The 20,156-nt window shown below is 36.8% G+C and overlaps 3 protein-coding genes across 4 annotated transcripts; 1 reads left to right on the top strand and 2 right to left on the bottom strand.

Annotated features, from left to right (window-relative positions):
• Window positions 1–818: 818 nt before the first annotated feature.
• On the bottom strand, window positions 819–13,001 carry LOC133869828 (defensin-like protein 19). Of its 2 annotated transcripts, XM_062306908.1 has the most exons (4): window positions 12,907–13,001; window positions 12,605–12,787; window positions 1,313–1,398; window positions 819–1,126 (listed from the first exon to the last, which is right to left on the bottom strand). In XM_062306908.1, the coding sequence occupies exons 2-4, from the start codon at window positions 12,700–12,702 to the stop codon at window positions 927–929; spliced, it is 384 nt and encodes a 127-aa protein (XP_062162892.1). In that variant the 5' UTR covers window positions 12,703–12,787; window positions 12,907–13,001; the 3' UTR covers window positions 819–926. The 2 variants fall into 2 exon arrangements, with proteins under 2 accessions (XP_062162892.1, XP_062162889.1); XM_062306905.1 differs by lacking the exon at window positions 1,313–1,398 and having other exon boundaries at window positions 12,907–12,995.
• Window positions 13,002–14,177: 1,176 nt separating this feature from the next.
• LOC133867582 (cyclic phosphodiesterase-like) lies at window positions 14,178–16,217 on the top strand. Its single transcript, XM_062304325.1, has 3 exons — window positions 14,178–14,670; window positions 14,750–14,804; window positions 15,907–16,217. Exons 1-3 carry the CDS (start codon window positions 14,359–14,361, stop codon window positions 16,110–16,112), a joined length of 573 nt encoding a protein of 190 aa, XP_062160309.1. The 5' UTR covers window positions 14,178–14,358; the 3' UTR covers window positions 16,113–16,217.
• A 170-nt stretch (window positions 16,218–16,387) lies between these two features.
• Window positions 16,388–16,813, bottom strand: LOC133869217 (uncharacterized). The gene has a single exon (XM_062306173.1). The coding sequence runs from the start codon at window positions 16,811–16,813 to the stop codon at window positions 16,388–16,390; it is 426 nt and encodes a 141-aa protein (XP_062162157.1).
• Between the last annotated feature and the right edge of the window lie 3,343 nt (window positions 16,814–20,156).

Genomic DNA, 20,156 nt, shown 5'->3' with positions numbered 1-20,156 from the left:
TTAGTTAAAGGATGGCTCGATCACTTGGAAAAAATTAAATTTTTTAAATATATTAACCAAACGTATGAAAAACTTGTTAGATTGTGATTATAAGTTTGATGTAGTACGTATGTTTTATGTAATATCAAAATGAACTCTAAGCTAAAAAAAAATAATGTACTCCCTCAAATTAAATTTTGTTTAATTCCGTCCACTATTGCAAATAAAATTATGACATATGTCCTATTTAAGCCAATGTCATATTAACAGCATCCGTTAATTTTTTGACTATAGGGAGTAATTTATTTTTTTACATACCTTATAGAAATTTTTAAATTCATTTTGATACCACAAAGAACTAATTATAAATGGGGTAAATCACATGGACTAATTTTACAATTTTTTAAATTCATTTTGATACCACAAAGAACTAATTATAAATCGGGTAAATCACATGGACTAATTTTACAATTTTTTTTAACTACTTCTATTCTGATTTGAGGTAGGTCAACTCTTACCCAAAAACTAGAGCTGGGCCGACAAGCTACTTAACTCATGATAACCTTAATGATCAAATTTTCTAAAACTCGCAATTAGTGTATATAATGACTGGCATGGGAACATTAACAATATTGTTTTTATAATTAAGATCGATTGAAATGCATGTGGATATATTGAATCACGTCAGCCAAAAATGATAGGAGAATGACCGAAGAATAAAGCATGCCTAAGTTAAGACAGTTTAGCAACACCCTTGAAAAGTCTTTAGGTTTTGCTATATATATGATCACCTCCAAAACAATGAATTCGAAACAAATCTAATCGTCACAATCTAGCCATTGAAAGGGAAAAGTTTGGTTTAATATGAGATTAATATAATTTAGGCTATAAACTGTACGTCATGTATAATTGTACGTACATATAACCTTATATAATCAATACATAAATCATTGATGATCAGTTTCACATTGTTCGCTCATAGGATTGTAGTTGAAACGACAGTAACACACCAACACGGAACAAGCTCCATTTTGGGCGTGCTCCAATTCCATGCATTTCCTTCTACACTTTGAACTGCTGAAGCACAACCCTTTCCATGTTTTGCTTCCACGAACACACGGTAAATCAATTCCTTTCACAAATGATACTGCATGCAATAATAGATCGAGAATTAGGCAAAATGTTTACAACTTAATTAATGCATGGGGGGTAATTAAACAACGAAAATATATATATAATTAAAAGTGTTCAAAATATGAGGAAACCGATCGACTGTATACATAATTAAGTTCATATTAATAACAAAGTTTAATTAATCAAAGAATCTACTCACCTTCATTAACAATAAGGGCAACGATTGAGAGACTGACCATAAAGTAGATAACAAAAGGATTAATCTTTGTCATGTTTTTCGTACATCTGCTTAGAATTAATGATATGGTTAACATTAAATTTACCACAAAAAGTCAATATATATAAATTTAATTCTTTCGCACCTTGAAAAGTTAAACCCAAATTTATCCCCTCAACAATTAGAAAATTAAGGAAATAACAATTAGCGAAGAGACACGAGGTGTAGCCGCCGAAACAATGATAGATCGATGCCACTACACTAATAAATAAATAAATAATAATTTTAATAATAATAATAATAATAATAAAACTTGGGTTAGGTACCTTTTTCGGTGCAAATTTGTAAAGTTCACAGTATGTAACGTAGCACAAAATGGATCAGAATTAGCTTTGGCCGAATGCTTGCAATTTTTAATTAATTATAATAAAAAAAATCACAGACATGATATTTCCAAAATTATATATATTAAAAAAAAATTGTTAAATACCTTATTGATACCTGAATTTTCATTTGTTTCATATACATGAAATTTAATTCTTTCACACCTTGAAAAGTTAACCCTAAATTTATCCCCTCAACAATTAGAAAATTAAGGAAATAACAATTAGCGAAGAGTGCTCACAATTAGCGCGCTGTAGTCGAAACAATGATAGATGCCATTATATATATTAATAAATAAATAAAAAAAAAAAAATCACAGACATGATAATATTTCCAAAATTATATATATTGAAAAAAAAAAAAAAAAAAAAAAAAAAGAAGCGTCCAGGCTATTTCGAATATGTCGTCTCTCAATTGACTACAGCTTTCACTCATTAGCATTTGATTTTCTTCAAGAGGCACAAGAATCTTTGACGAAAAACTAAACTACGTCTCAAGCATATATATTTATCGTTTTGCAGTGTAAATATATATTAAGCTTTGCAGCAGTATATATATGTTAGCACTGTTAAAATATTTTTGGGGTAATTACCTTTTCTCCCCATCAACTACCAGTCATTGTCAACATGCCTCTATGAACTGACACATCGACCAAAAAAGAGCATCCAACTACCAACTTTACACACTTTGCCCCCTTCCGTCAAGGAATTCCGTTAACTTGGACGGAATATTCCATTTTTGGGTATTAATTTTGGTTTAAAGACCAAAATGCCCTCCAACAGTAATTAATAAAAAAAATATATTAAAATTAATATGTTTAAAAAAGTTGAGGGCATTTATGTCTTTTTACGAATTAAACTGACGGAAGGGGGCAAAGTGTGTAAAGTTGGTAGTTAGATGCTCTCTTTTGGTCGAAGTGTCAGTTCATGGGGGCATGTTGACAATGGCTGGTAGGTGATAGGAAAAAAAGGTAATTACCCCAATATTTTATTAATTGGGCTTTCACGCCCAAATATTTGTTAGGTCCTCCGATCCGCTCCTCTCCACATGAAACATAACCTTATTGACATTGGGGGAGAATTCTGCCATGCCACCATAAAAAATAAAAAATAAAAAATAAAAGGATAAAAATAATGAATTAAGTAGAAGCCTTTTCATTTTAACTTCAACTTTTTGTTCTACGCTAGCTAGGTGTTGAATATATAGTCTCGCATGGAATATTTGAAGCTAGCTTTGCCTCAGGATGAGCAGAATTGAAGCTGTGGCTCTCTCCTGCTCACAAGGTTGTAGTACTTGCACCCCCAATTTTTGGATTTTCTTATAAATTTTTTAGGGAAAACTACAATTTACCCCCCTGAAGTTTACACTAATTTGCAATTTTGGTACTAATGTTTAGATTACTTCAATTGCACCCAAGAAAGTTGCAAAAATTTACAATCCACCCCCTTCCGTCCAATTGCTCCGTCTGATGAGACGAAAATGCACCCATGTGCATGACACATGACATTTTTAGACATAAGTTGACAAAAATGACCTCATTTATTACAAAAATGCATCGTTTTGGTAAAAATAAAAAAATAAAAAACCAAACTCCACGTACGTCCTCGTCTTCTTCGTCCAACTGCAACATCCATGCAAACTCACCACCGTCAAGTCTGCACAGAGTTGGCAGTTACACTTAACCAGTTGGTGGTTAGACTTACAATCATGATGGGCAGTGGGTAAATTGAAAACGTGTTGAATGGCATCATGGTATGGTTCAATAGAAGCTGTATTATATATTCAAGGGAAGGTCTTTAGAATCCTTCATTCTTCGGTAGAAGAAGCTCGTTCCTTCTATTCTTCTGCATCAGATCTTCTCTCTCTTTCTACTTCAAAAAAAGAAGAAAAATATCTTCTCTTTCTTTCTCTCTACTCATTATGAGTGGGACTGGTGGGGAAGAGAAAGGGTGGTTGAGGCATCTATATAGACCCTCCTCCAAGTTCAAGTTGAATGTTCCACGGCATCTATATAGACCTTCCTTCCTTTTCTGCACTCACGAGTAATCCTATCTTCTCTTCGCCTTTTCTTTCGAGTCTATTTTGGTTAATTATATGCTTTGTTAGTGTTTTCTTGGGAAAATGAAGGAAAGCGTAGGAAACCCTTTGCTGCTCATTACCATCCTTTCTTCAAACCCATTTCTGTTCAAACTCAACTTAGAGAAACGTCTTATCCCCTCCTGTGATATACAGAAAGTTACTCATATTCTTGCCACCTCACCCATCCTCAATTCTATACCCACGTTGCTCAGCTTCCTGGCCCATTAAAATTCCTCTGTTCACCCCTGTTTTACCCAACCAAAACAGAGGCCACTTACTGCAGCATTCAAGCCTTCAATCTGGTCCTGGTCTAAGTTCTATTGTTTTTATCTCCTTGTTTTTTGTGAGACTGGAAATAGTTTGTGAAGAAAACTATCGACATGTGCCACTGAAACAAGGCACAACCCATTATTGGGGACCCACAAGTGTTGAGCGATGGTGATGGTGAGCAAAAGCACATAGGCTCTACTTTTGTTTTGTATAAAATATATAGATATACTTACTGTTTCACCGACAGCAATACCAACTCTTTTTTCAACAACAATGATGAAGAAAGATAACTCAGAGCCATGTTGATGGAAATATTATGATCTCTACTCCTTTGTTGTGCATGAACGGCAGCTGTTGAAACATCTGCATTACCACTGCTCTACGCAGAATTACCTCACTACCTGATGCTTGCCGTGTGGGCTAGCAAATGTTTCAACAGTTGCCAGCCTGCCATTCATGCACAACACTAGAGGTAATTCCACATATAGCCGTGACCAAAGCTAACGTCCCTAAGCATTACCCAAATCTTTGGTCGTAGATTCCTAGTATATGAAACGTACACACATAAAAAGAGTTGGGGACTTCTTCGTGTCAATGTCTCAAAGTCCACTTTTTCCCCATATATAAATTTCTAAATAATTAAGTTGATGTTTCTTGATATCGGTCCCTCATATTTGGCCTTTTCCATAGCATTCATAGCTAGTTTTCTTCAACTATGTTATCTTGGCTTTCTGGGTCTTCATTGTTTCATTGGTTTTAAGTAGCCATGAAAGCTTTGGCAGAAACGTGAGGGCATTTTCTTGCCCCATAATGATTATACGTGAAAATGCTGCACCTTCCATTTTCATGACTCTGTTTATAAAATTAAAAAACAATTTGGACGTTGAAAAGGCTGCAAAACCAGCCTCAGACACCGTGCCAAGCTAGCCACACGAAACATATCAGTGCAGACAAGCCTACAGGCTACAAGTCTTCCATCTTCTCTCATTTTCAGATTTCTTGGTCTTGTATTTTTTTCTTTCTGTAACTTGTATTACTTTCTGTACCTTGTACTTGTTCCTCTTATTTTATTTCCTTGTAACTAATACACACCTCAACATATATGGAATGGAGGACCCGATCCTTGCATGTTTTTTCAGCAAACATACTTTCAGTTCCTTTATTCATATTACTATTCACCTATGTTTTCATGTTCTTAAACAAAGCTTTATTCCAAGCTTCCAAAAAGATAATGAGAAAGCCTTCTGCATAAGACTCACCAACTATATAAACAGTTATACATTGTTTATAAATTAATCCACAACCCATTATTAGAACGGTTATGGAGGGTACCAGAACATCACGCAGGGACGCCGCCTTCTCGTCCAAGCCAATGCCCACAAGCTGCTTTTGTGTAAGCTGGTTCAGCTGGAGGCACCAAGAGAAGATCGAGAGATTTGCGTGATAAGAAAAAGGAAGAAGATGACGAGTTCAAGGGTTAAAAAAACGTTGTGTTTTAAATAGAAAGGAGGGCATCTTGGTCAAGTTTCGTCCAAAAAATGCACGTGCCACGCACGTGGTTGGAGTTCCGTCACTTCAAACGGCAGTTTCAGATGGAAGGGGGTGGATTGCAAATTTTTGCAACTTTCTTGGGTGCAATTGAAGCAATCTAAACATTGGTGCCAGAATTGCAAAATGGTGTATACTTTAGGGGGGTAAATTGTAGTTTTCCCAATTTTTTATTACTACTATTATTATTATTATTCAATGAAGTGCAAGAATTTGGACGTACGATTCAAATCAAGTCAAGCATTTGGTTCATGAATTAGATTGTGATTAGTTTGATGTGGTACGTCACTAAAATATTATATAGCTTGATGTAATATGCTTTAAATATTACACGGCACATTGTACATTAACGAAAGTACCATTTATTTATTAATTTCATGTAATATTAAAATAAACTCTGAGGTCTCAGAGTTATATCAAAAAAACAATTTATTACCTATAGTCAAATTCCGTACAATTCCAACCACTAAATTAATATATTCCGATAATGTGAAACATTATAGCGAATAAAATTATAAGTTGGAACTGCCGGGGGCTTGGGACCCCTCGAGCAGTTTGGGACCTCCACTGTATGGTGAATGATAAGCGACCCAAACTTTTGTTACTGATGGAAACAAAAGTGAGGAATAAAGTTATGCAATGGATTCGTAGAAGAATTGGTTTCTCTGGTCTCATTATAGTGGAACCTGTTGGTTTAAGCGGGGGTTTGGCTCTGCTATGGCTGGATGATAGTGAGATGGTGGTGCAAAATTATTCGGTGAGGCACATAAGTGCTATGGTAACCTTGGCAGGATCCGAGTTTTCTTGGAAACTAACTGGTTTCTATGGTAATCCCATTGCTACTCAGAGGGAAGATTCTTGGAACTTGCTAAAGACGTTGAGTTATCATCAGCCCATAATTGGTTGTGCCTAGGGGATTTCAATGAAATCCTTTCAGCATCTGAAAAGAGGGGGGACAATACTAGGTCGGATTCTCAGATGGATCTATTCCGAGCTACTATTGAAGCTTGTGAACTTGGTGATCTGGGATTTAGGGGACCTAAGTTCACGTGGTCAAATAAACGTGAAGGGGAAGAGTTCATCCAGGAACGACTTGATAGGGCTCTGGCCACTAGAGGCTGGTGTCAACACTTCCCGAAGATGGTCGTCGAGATTCTGCCTACTAGAAGCTTGGATCACAAACCTGTGTGGGTGAAATTTCGATCTTTACTAGCTCGGAGAAGAGGAGAGTGCTCCTTCAAATTTGAAGCAAAATGGAATGTTGATGAGGAGTCTGGTGACATTATAAAGAATGCTTATGAGCAGGAGGTTCATGTTTAAAATCCATTGAGTGAAATGGTCAAACGACTTGACAATTGCCGTCTGGCCTTATCACAGTGGAGTCAGTCAAAGTATGGTAGACCCCATAGAAAGCTAAAAGAGCTCAACGATCAATTAGTGAAGATCCAGAGTAATGAGCAGGCGGAAGATCGAGACAAAATTAAGAGCCTACAGCATGAGATTGATAATCTGTTGGAACTGGAGGGTATTAAGTGGCGGCAGAGGGCAAAAAGATCGTGGTTTAAGGGGGGGAGACCGGAATACACGGTATTTCCACGCCTGGGCTACCCAAAGAAGGAGAAACAATCACCTTTACAAAATCAGAGATTTGGAAGGAGGCTTGTGGGATTTAGAAGAAGGTATGGGAGAGGCGTTTACTGGATACTTCCAACAACTCTTCTCAACTGCAGTTTCGGTAGGGAGAGATAATTGTCTTGAGGCAGTGAATCCCAAGGTCACGACTGAGATGAATTCAATCATTCTAAAGGATTTTACTCCCCAAGAGGTGGATCAAGCTATTTCCCAGATGCACTCTTTGAAAGCGCCAGGTCCCGATGGGTATGGAGCTTGTTTTTTCCATAAACACTGGAGCGTTGTAGGAGGCAAAGTGAGGTATGTTGTTTTGCAGTTTCTTAATAAAGGGGTTTTTGATCCTAGCCTTAACTATACTTATATTTCTTTAATCCCTAAGCATTCTAATGCCTCTGCGGTTAACGACTTTCGACCCATAAGTCTATGTAACGTTTTTTACAAAATCATGGCCAGGACACTTGCAAATAGGTTCAAATAGGTACTGCCTTTGATGATCTCTCAGCACCAAAGTGCATTCCTGCCCAGGAGGCTTATCATAGACAATGTAATCGTCGCTTATTAAGCTCTCCACACGATGGCTACATGGTTACAAGGGAAGAAAGATTTTATGGCCACAAAGCTCGACATGAGCAAAGCCTATGATCGGGTGTAGTGGGATTATCTAGAAGGCATAATGAGGAAGCTTGGTTTTGAGGAGAGATGGATTGCGAAGATCATGATTTGTGTAAGGACCGTTTCTTACTCGGTTCTCATCAATGACAGGCCTTATGGAAATATTTATCCTTCAAGAGGCATTAGACAAGGGGATCATCTATCCCCTTATCTTTTCCTCTTATGCGCAGAAGGCTTGAGTTCGTTGATCCAGAAAGCTGAGGTTGAAGGCTCTATCAGTGGGGTGCCTGTTTCCACAAAAGGCATGAAGCTTAGTCATCTCCTATTTGCTGACGACAGTTTACTTTTTTGCATGGCTAATTTCATAGAGTGGAGTAATGTTCATCACTTACTGCACATTTACGAATTAGCCTCAGGCCAAAAGATTAATATGGAGAAGACTGGCCTCTTTTTTAGTTGAAATACCAAGCAAGAGTTCATTGATCAAATTTGTGCTATGGTGGGGCAATCAGCTGCTTCAAGTTTTGACAAGTATTTGAGCCTCCCAACCATGGTAGGAAGATCGAAGAAGAAGACATTTGCTGCAATCCAGGGCCGAGTCTGGAAGAAGTTAGAAGGTTGGAAAGAAAAATTTCTCTCTTAGGCTGGAAAAGAGGTTTTGCTTAAAGCAGTGGTGCAAGCTATATATATCAACCTATAGTATGAGTATCTTCAGACTGCTCAAGACCTTGTGCAACAATCTGAATTCTCGGATGGGTCGGTTCTGGTGGAGTTCCTAACAAAACGACTAGAAGATCTCTTGGTTAAGCTGGTCTAAGATGGGGAAATCAAAGCAAGAATGGGGAATGGGATTCTGGGACCTTGAAATTTTTAATCTAGCTCCGTTGGCTAAACAAGGATGGAGACTTGTGCAGAATCCACACTCCCTGGCAACAAGGATTCTCAATGAGAAATATTTTCCAAATTCTAATTTCTTGGAGGCAGGTTTAGGAAGGCGGCCTTCCTATGTATGGCGGAGCATATTCCAAGCATGTAGCATGCTGGAATCGGGTTTGGCATGGCAGGTGGGGAATGGTGAGAAAGTATCCATTTGGAATGATAAATGGGTTCCAAATCTCCCTTCTTTCACTGTACAGTCCCCGGTGTTAGTCCTGCAAGTAGAAGCTCGGGTATCGGAACTAATTGATCATACTACTAGGTGGTGGAATTATCCTCTTATCCACTCAGTTTTTAGACCAAATGAAGCAAATTCCATCACAAGTTTGGCCCTTAGCCCCTTTCTTCAGGAGGATTTGGATGGGTACAAAAAAACTGTTTTTTCTCAGTGAAATCTGCCTATCATATGGAAAAGAGTCGTCGAGAAAGGGACAAAGGGGAATGCTCTTTGGTTGCAATTACGAAATCTGTGTAGCGGCATATTTGGAAACTCCTTTCTCCCCCAGTCCTAAAGTACTTCACTTGGAAGGTATGCCATGAAATTTTGTCTACCAAGGTTAATTTATTTAAGAGAAACATTGGTCAAGACCATTTATGCCCTGTGTGTTTAAAGGAGCCGGAGACCATTTGCCATGTGCTATGGGATTGCCCGGCCGCAACTGCAATGTGGCAGGAGTGTCCTAAACTTTTGCAGAAGCTATCTTTGGCTGCTAGAGATGGCTGGTATGGTGCAGAAATTGATGACAAAGCTGGAGGATGATAACCTGCAATTGGCTTTGACAGTTGCTAGATTCATCTGGTTGAGGCAAAATAGATTCATTTTTTAAGATCTCTTTACAGCACCAAGCCAAGTAGCTCGACAGGCAATGGAGTCATGTGAAGGTTTTAAAGAAGCTATTGTAGGGTCCCAAATTTCAGTGGATGCAACGCTCCCTAGCCCTGCCAAATGGATGTTGCCTCCCCCAGAGAGACTGAAAGTTAATTGGGATGCTTCAGTTAATCAACACCGCCGCCGCATGGGAGTGGGTGTGGAAGTGAGGGACTATAAGGGTGGACTCAAAGGGGCTTATTCGAATGTAGTACCCGGAATTACTGACCTGGATGTAGCGAAGGCTATGGCAGTGTGGCAAGCGGCAAAGTTCTGTTCTGTCCAAAGTTTTCAAGATTTCATTTTCGAAGGAGACTCGCTGCATACTGTCTCGGTATTGAAGACCCTGGGCTCCTGCTGGACACTAGAGAAAGACTTTGCAGCTTGGGATCTGTGGAGATTCAGCATGTTCGTAGGACAGCAAACCAGGCTGCCCATTATTTGGCTAAATATGCCTTGTCATCAAATTCTGATATTTCATGGAGTGAGGATTGCCCTCCTCTCCAGCAAATTGTAACTGATGAACAAGTTTCAGGTCTCTCTTGAGTTATAATAAAAACTCAGATTTTCAAAATAAAAAATAAAAAATAAAAAATAAAAAGAATAAAATTATGACACATATCCTATTTAAGTCAATGTCACATTAACATCTGTTAATTCAGTGAACGGAATTTGACTATAAGGAGTAAATTGTTTTTTTGGCATATCTTAGGGACTTTTAAGTTCATTTAGATACTACATGGAACTAATTGTAGATCAGGTAAATCAAATGGACTAATTGCATTTTTCCCTATTTCTATTTTGATTTGAGGTAGCCCGACTCTTGCCTAAAAACTAAAGCTAGGCCGACGAGCTGCTTTACTCATGACAACCTTAATGATCAAATTTTCTAAAACACACCATTTTTTTACTACCAAATTAGTTTATATAATGGCCGACATGAGGGACATTGACATTGTTTTTATAATTATGATTAATTGAAAGATAAATTGACAATACCACATCAGCAAAAATTGATAGGAGACTGACCAAAGAATAATGTATGTCTGCGGCCGGTTAAGACAGTTTAGCAACCCCCATGAAAAGTCTTTAGGTTTTGCTGTATCACCTCCAAAAACAATGAATTTGAAAAAGAAAAAAAAACCAAGTCTGTTTTCCAAACATTGTTGGCGTTTACTGCAATCTCCTAACTCTTTGACAGCTCAAATTATCAAAGCCAAGTACTATCCACAATCCTCAATTCTGACGGCCACCATTGGGAAAAGGCCATCTTTTGCTTGGCAAAGCTTAATGTCTACCTTTGAGGTCCTAAAAAATGGATTGGTTTGGCGAGTGGTAGATGGCAAAGACGTGCGAATCTGGGGTGATAAATGCATGGTTTCCTACACCAATTTTGTTCACGGTCCAATCTCCAAGAAGAAATCTAGCGGAAGATATCTAGCGGAAGATGCAAGGGTTATAGAGCTTATTGACCCAGATACAAAGTGGTGGAATATACATCTAGTCCATGAAGCTAGTTTTCAATGAAGAGGAGGCATGTCTTATTTGTCAACTTCCTCTTAGTCCGGTCCCAGCAAAGGACCAACTCATTTGGAGAGGTACATTGCACAGGGAGTTCTCTGTCAGAAGTGTGTATCATATGGAAAAAGAACTATAGACTATGAGAAGAAGCTGGGGGCAGGGGCGGGGGCGGGGGCGGGGGCGGGGACGAGGGGGGGTGGGTTCAGGCAACAAGCGGGGAATGAAGCTTGGAAGGCCATTCGAAATTTCAAAATACCAAATGGGGCAAAAATGTTTATGTGGCAAGCATTGATCTTCTTCCAATGAAAGAGTATTTGCAATGACGAGAAGTAGTCCAGAAAGCACTATGTCCCATATGTGCTAGTGATGTAGAGACTTTGAAACATTCTCCCTGAAGTTGTCCTGCTGCAAAAGATGTATGGTGCTGTGGGCCCAAGCCAATTCAAAAATGTTCGGACATGTGTCTTACTTTCTTGCAAGTGTTTGATAAATTATTGGAGCTCCGTACTATGGAAAATCTTGAACTGGTAGTGGTGGTGGCACGCAAAATCTGGTTTCGAAGAAATGAGGTGGTGCGCCCATGGGGGAGTTTTTCTCCCGCCCAATAAACTTTCCGTCGAATCTAGCAATTCTCTCAATGATTTTAAGAGGGTAAACACAAATGAAGGGACCATCGAGAGTCTCACTTATGTGGAGGATCCAATTACTTGAAAGAAAACCCCCACAGCTATGATTAAAGTTAATTGTGATGCAACTATTGATAAGACCAATAGATGTATTGGGATCGGTATTTATAGTACGGGATCATGAGAGAGCTGTATTAGTTGCCTGTAGCACTACAAAAATCTTTTTGGTAGAAACTTGTAGAGCTGAAGCTTTGGCTACTATCCATGCCGTGGGATTTTATAGGGAGATGGGTTTCTTCGATATTTTGCTAGAAGGGAGATGCGCGCCTTACGTACAGATTGTCAATAGAGTTAAAGCGATGGGTCATAATTGGAGCAAAATGAGTCATCTTATCAATGGAATCAAAGATGGTCTAGGTAAGATGAGATTATGGAGTATTGCACATGTTAAGAGATATGCAAATTGTGTAGCTCATTTTCTTGCCCGTGAGCCAATTTTTTCTGTCATAGGTAGAGTTTGGGTTGAAGCTAAGAAATTTTAAATTGTATTTATGGTATTGTAACAAATGAGCAATGACTCGTGAGTAATTGATTTTATCAATAAAGATAGTATTTTGTTAAAAAATAAATAAATAAGAAACAAACCTAATCATCACGATCTAGCCATTGAAAGAGAAAAGTTTGGTTTAATATATATGAGATTAATTTAGGCTATAAACTGTCATATATAACTGTACGTATAACATTATATAATTATCATTTTACATATAAATATCATTGATGATCAGTTTCACGTACATTGTCCGGTTATAGGATTGTAATTGAAATGACAGTAACACACGAACACGGCCGAACAACCTCCAGTTTTGGCGTGCTCTAATTCCATGCATTTCCATTTACATTTTGAACTGCTGAAGCACAACCCGTTCCATGTTTGGCTTTTACGAACACACGGTAAATCAACTCCTTTCACAAATAATACTGCAATCGATCGAGAATTAGGCAAAATGTTTACAACTTAATTAATTAATGAAGGTAATTAAACAACGACTATAAATATAATTAATAAAAAAGTTTAATTAATCAACGAATCTACTCACCTTCATTTACAATAAGGGCAAAGATTGAGAGACCGACCATGAAGTAGATAACAAAAGGATTCTTTGTCATGTTTTTTGTCCACTTTAAATTAATTATATGGTTAACATTAAATTCACCCCAAAAAAAAATCAATATATATATAATTTAATTCTTTTGGACCTTGAAAAGTTAACCCTAATATGAATTTATCCCCTCAACAATTAGAAAATCAAGGAAATAACAATTAGCGAAGAGCCACAAGCTATAGCTTGTAGTCGAAACAATGATAGGTACCATTATATTAATAAATAAATAAAAATAATAATTTTAATAATGATAAAAAAAATTAGAATCACAGACATGATAATATTTCCCAAATTATATATATATTAAAAAAAAAAAAAAAAAAAAAGCGTTCAGGCTACTTAATTCGAGTATATCGTCTCTCAATTGACTGCTTTCACTCATTAGCATTTGATTTTCTTCAAGAGGCATAAAAATTAAACTACATCTCAAGCATATATATTTATCGTTTTTGCACTATATATATATATATATTCTAAGCTTCGCAGCAGTATATATGTTAATTAGCACTGTTAAATTTTTTTTTTTTTTTTGGGTAAATTGACGGTGAATTTTGGTTTGCTAAAACGGGTTGGACACAGAGTAGAATGACACACCCTAACAATCCCATTTTTCACGCCCAAATTAGTATATATAAATAACGAGTTATGTTTAAAAGATATAAACTTTTTAAAATTATTATTAGATCGATTTGGGATTACTTATTATTGAATTTTGATTAAATTCTAATTTTAAAAATCACATTATATTTTGAGAATAAAATAAAATTAATATGAGTCTTGGATATAACAATTCACTATTTATAATTACAGTAGTGGTAAAAACCACGTACAAGGCCAGGGTAAGAATGGTTTGTGGCATCTTCAGTGGAACTGTGGAAGGGCACATGGAATAAGGGTATTTGCTGGAGATATGCTGGATATGGGGGTATACCGTATACGTAGGGAAAAATACGTATAAAAAAAAAAAAAATCAATCATTGTTAAGAAAAAAAGAATTATAAAATAATTAAAATAAAAATATAATTTTTAGTATTAGTATCGTGTATCTCACGTCCAGCATAAATAATATTAGAAATTATTTTTTTATTCTCATAAAATTAATGTAACTTTTGAAGTTATATTTTAAATTTTATAATTATTTTAAAAGTCACGTTATTTTTTTAATCGTATAGAGCCTTATTTCACGTGGCATTCCGGATTAAGATGCCGGCCAGACACCTCTACTACCCATATTCTCTTCTAACTTTAACAATTCCTTGCAGCCAATCGCTCGATCAAATCATATTCAACGCTGCCTTCTTTCCCAACCCACCTGTCTCCCAAAAAACAACGTTAAACGCTCCTAAATCTATTCGTCGTTAGCTTTCTCAAACATCCGACTGTCTCATGGCCGACGTCCCAGAAACAGCCAAGGTGGAGGAGGAGAAGCACGTGTATTCGGTGTGGGCGCTCCCACCGGACGACGTGGCAGCCAGGCTGAAGAAGCTGATGGACGGCCTAAGATCCGATTTCGGCGGGCCCCACTTCGAGCCCCACATCACTGTCGTGGGGGCCATCAGTTTGACGCCGGACGACGCGCTTCGCAGGTTCAGATCAGCGTGCGAGGGCCTCAAGGCCTACGCTGCCTCCGTGGATCGTGTGGCCACGGGGACCTTCTTTTATCAGTGTGTCTTTCTCCTCGTCCATCCAACGGCTGAGGTAATTTTTATTTTTATTTTCTTTTGTGGGGGCTTAATTAATTAAAGCAATAATAAAAAAAATTTACCTTTTGTTTCAGGTAGTGGAAACTGGTGCCCATTGCAGTGGGCATTTTGGATACAAGACTTCTGCTCGTAAGTTATTTGTTTTACTTTTACGTTTTACCACTCCCTTTGTACTCTCTCAAGTTTGAAGAATGTGGTAAAAGTACACAAATGCCATCTCAAATTCAATTTAATTAATAATGATGGAAACTTTAAAAATTGTGCTTGAAAAACTAATAAATCACTAATTATCTCAAAAATCTAAATTAATAAGAATAGATATATTTTATTATTTTATTCCTAGTCTAACTACATATCTAAAGAGAATGAGTAATGTTTCTTACACAACTCTCACACAACTTTTGCACAACTCTAACTACTTTTTGTTATGATCAACCATTGGATTTGTTTTCCAACATGTGGGTCCTAAATATTCAATGGCTGATTTTAAAAGAAAGTTGTTAGAGTTGTGTAAAAGTTGTACAAAAATTGTGTAAGAAACATTACTCAAAGAAAAGAGAATTAGTCTTGCTCCCCATTTTATGGTTAGATAGTTGGTAGTTAAAAACTTAAAAGATAGGTGAAACTAAGCTTACCTCTTAAACCCCAAAACTTTCAAATTTTACCATTTACCTTATCGATCTGTCACTCAATTTGTAATGTCCCTCGTCGTTAAAATTTTTTGTCGCAAAGTACATCAAGTAGGGGTGAAAAAACAGTTATAAAAAATAACTGCCGGTTAACAGTTATTTAAATCTATAACTGTACTGTATAACCACTTTTAAATTTTGTTATTTTAGGCCTATTTTTTAGTGTTGGGCCTTCACTGGACCTCTTTTTTTAGCTTATTTTATATAATTTTTTTTTTCCTTGAATGTATGTTGTCAACGTCGTTTTGTATATACATACATACATACATACGAGTAAACAATTAGTAACCGCATCCGCCTACCCCTAAACCTGTTAAAGGCGATAAGTGATTTTTTCCAACCGCCTACAAAAGCGGATGGCGGTGTAAGACGGTTAGCAATTAGCAGGCGGTTTTAACCACCCACCTTTTCACCCATAGGATCAAGTGACCATAAACGTGACGTAAAATGTCAATTTTACCCCAATTAAAGATATTAGAGAATGGTTTTTGGTTGTGGCTCTAGCTCCCTGTATTAACAAATACTCTGTGCAACTTTGGCAGCTTACATGCCACATTTGAGCCTCCTTTACGGGGATCTGACAGATGAAGAGAAGAAGAAAGCTGAAGAAAAAGCTATTATCCTTGACGAAAGCATTAGCAGCCTGAGCTTCCAAGTTACTCGCCTTGCATTATACAAAACAGACACTGAAGACAAAACTCTCAAATCCTGGGAGAAAATTGCCGAATGCAGCCTTACCTCAAATTAGCTTCTTCTTCTTCTTCTTCTTCTTCATGCTTTTGACTTGTAATAAGAATCATGGTGTTCCTCTGCTTCTTCTTTTTTGAATGAATTAAAACTTTTATAGACCAAATTCAATCAATTACAATCCCTCCAGTAAACACTAGATTCAAAACTCCCAATTTGGGTGAACACAGTATAACCTATAACAACAGACACTGAAAACATTTACACTTAATGCAGTAGAGACTGCATGTTCCATATATGAGCTAACTTGACATTTCGATCATTTCTCTTAGTCTTTCACTTGAACAGAATCCTTGCTCTAACTTCACATTTAATCTGAGCTTCAATACACTCCTCAGTTCTAGGAGTATTCCCATGACACAAGTCATTTCGTTGCCTCCAAAGATGGTAAACCGAAGAAGCAAAACAAAGTTTACATAGCGTAGTTTGCAGGCTCCTTCCTTTCAACTTAGCAACACTACATTCTACAACTTCTGTCCACTCCACATAAGGATCAGTAATCGAACAAGAAAGCATAATATTCCTCCATAATCTCCTGCTAAAGCTGCACTGGAAGTAGAGGTGCTCAATGCATTCCTGAATACCACAGCAGAACCGGCATAACGGATCCCCACCATATCCCCAGTAACACATTCTTTCCTTGGTGATAAGAGAGTTCTTAAAAACCAGCCACAACATGAAAGCATGGCGTGGAATGGCCATTGAGAATTAACCACACCACTTTATACCAAGGCACTGCTGGCTGTCTACTCCTTAAAGCATCCCACGTTTCAGAACAAGAGTATAGTATAAGCCACTCCGAGACCTCCAAATAGGAACATCATTACCCCCGAAAACAATTTCTGGAAGCCTACTCTGGATTTCAACAAGATTATCCGACCTAGCACATGGCCAAAACCAGTCTCCATTTCGGATTATAGAAGAAACCTTAGCTTCTCTACAACTCCCTGCATCATATAAAGGTCTTCTTCTTCTTAGTTCCTCTGCTTCTTCTTCGTCCTTTTAGTTTGTAAACTCATGTTCTGGTTTTCTTCTGCCTTTCCATGCATTGTAGTGTACTCTTTGAGATTGGCTAGTGGCCCAAAAAACGAAAAGAAAAAGAGGTTGGCTAGTATGCAACAGATGGATTGGCTAAATTTTCTCTTTGTTTCTTAACCATTGAGTATTGACTAATCACCCTCTCTCAAGTATTTCCAACCATTAACGTACGTACTTTGGAGAGTCTAAATCTTTTGCTAAGCAGGTGATCAGAGTAATTAGTCGATACTCAATGAGTAGTGCTATACGTGTGTCAAGAGTCTAGCTGGTGTCCGGCTCTTGACCCTCGTGGCACATCTTTTTCCTTTTTTTATTAAAAAAAACAAAAAAAAAATTCAAAAAGAAACGTTGAAAACGCGGGTGGAAGGAAAGCATTTCAGATTCACATTAGAAATTTTTCCCCCATTTCCCAAATCTACCCCTCTCCACCATCCCCTCCCCCACCGACCCACCGGCGCCTACCGACCGCCCACCGCCCAACGACCAGCGCCCACCGACCCACACCGTCCCTCGGCCAGCGCTGTCTCTCTCAACTAGGGGTGTGCATCGGGCAGGGCGCTGCAGGTTTCCACCTTTTTTGGCCCCGTCCCGCACCTTTGCGGGTTGGAAATTTCCAACCCGCAAACCGCACTTGATAAAGACTAACCGTGCGGGGCGGATCATTGCGGGGCGGGGCGGGTATTTTGAGTGACATTTATGTAATTTTGATTTTATTTTGTAAAAAATAAAAATTCGAAAAAATACTAGTTTTTTTAATAAAAAAATTAAATTCATATTAATTTTTCATAGAATTTTATGAATGCAAAGTCAAATTTTTAGGAAATCAACTCTGTTTCATTAAAAAAAAAATTTATAATTTCAAAGCTCCTTAAATTTAGTCCTTCGACATGTTGACACATATCTTTCAATCGTTCCTATTTCCATACAAGAACATTTTCCATGGAATTAGCCTTGTAAACTAAACTAAAAACCCTATTAATTATAGATAAAATTCTAAGAAACATGATTTTTTCTTTTTTTTCTCCTTTGTGCGGTGCGGGGCGGGGCAGGGACCCGCATTTTTTAAAAGGCTAAACCCGCAACCCGCCCCGTTTCGCATAAATTTCTCAAATTAAGACCCTAACCCGCAAAAAAACCTGAAAACTCGGTCCTCTGCGGGGCGGGGTGGGGCAGGTGCTGCGGGGCGGGGTGGAGATTGCGGGTTTTGTACACCCCTACTCTCAGCTCTCTGTCTCTCTCTTTCTCTCTTTCTCGCGAACCCAAATCTCCCCCTCTCCGGCCACTGTCCCCTCCCCCACCGACAGGCGCCCTTAGGGGTGTAAATGAGCCGAGCTCGAGCGAGCCAGTGCCGAGCTCGAGCGAGCCAGAACCGAGCTCGAGCTCATTCATTACGAGCTCGAGCTCATTCATCACGAGCCCGAGCCGATCTCGAGCTTATTCATCACGAGCTCGAGCCGAGTTCGAGCGGTAATAATTAAGTCAAGTCGAGTCGAGCCGAGCTTATACGAGTTTAACATTTGTTCTTTTATTACCATTAATTCTACTTTCCATCAAAGTTAGAATTAATTAATAAGAATCATTAACTTCTCGTAGTTAATTAACCAACACTTTATTAAGGTGTATTAATTAACCATTAACCAACAATTAATAAAGGAGGATTAATTTACACATTAAGATCGAGTCTAATAAGTTGTCTTATGTGTCAGGTCATGTGGGACATTGAATTCTTACAAGAAGCACTTGTTATTAAAACATGTGATTCTCACATGTTAAGGGACACATGTTAATCTTATATGTGAGTTGTATTAAATTTCATACCTACTGGTTTGTAGGAAATTTATGTCATTTAATTATAAATAAAAAAAAAATGTAACAATAGTCAATATAAATATTAAGTTAAAACATTAATAATTATAATAATTATATTTTCATATGGTTCTATATATCAAATGATAATAATACCTTCTTTTTTTTTTAAAGTCTAATGATAATTCTTAGATCATATGATTCATATCTAATGGTTATGTAGCACAAATGCACAATGTTATATCATATGATCTAAATTCTAATGATAACACCTAAATTATTATCATAATTAACACATTAGTAATTCCAATCGAACCAATCGACCAATCCTAATAACTTAATTTGGGATTATATGAATTACATTGTCATTATATATGAATAATATGATTAAGTTTAAAAAGTGTTATTATAATTCGTATAATTAATATGAATTCATACTTATGTATATAATCTATATACCTAATCATTGTATCTAAGACTCTAAGTATTATTAATAATTATTAGATACTTAAAATCTTACATCATACTTGATCAGTGTATCTAAGTATCTAAATAATTAATCATTTTATTTGTATGCTCATATGATCTTAGATTTTGAATCACGTGATGACGGTGATGTAATGATTCATAAGTATCTAATAATAATACTTATAAGTTATAACATTAAATATAGTGAATCAATAATTACATGTTATATGCTACAATGTTATATTATTATATGATCATATAATCATATTATATTACATAAATAATATAATATGAATTATATGATTAAGTATTTGAATTGTCATTATATCATATGATTATATGATTAACAATTAAGTATTAATATTATTCACTTTTACTATTTTATATACATATTGATACAACCAAATAATTATAATCAATTAATATTTATTGACTATTTTTATTTGTTACTTAATTCATGCTTATATATAGTATATTGTACAAATAAGTTATATATTAACAAATTAAAACTTATTTTTAACATATATATATATATATATATATATATATATATATATATATATATATATATATACGAGTCGAGCCTTAATAAACGAGTCGATCCTTATACGAGCGGGTTCACGAGCTTTAATCGAGTCGAGCCGAGTTTATACGAGTTTGCATTGTTTAATAATCGAGTTTGATTTTCGTGTTCACGAATAGCTCATTTAATAATCGATTCGAGCACGAGTCG

Source organism: Alnus glutinosa, chromosome 5, assembly GCF_958979055.1.
Source record: "Alnus glutinosa chromosome 5, dhAlnGlut1.1, whole genome shotgun sequence".
NCBI lineage: Eukaryota > Viridiplantae > Streptophyta > Magnoliopsida > Fagales > Betulaceae > Alnus > Alnus glutinosa.
The sequence above is the reverse complement of the archived record's forward strand: the minus strand, read 5'-3'. Positions and strand labels throughout refer to the sequence as shown.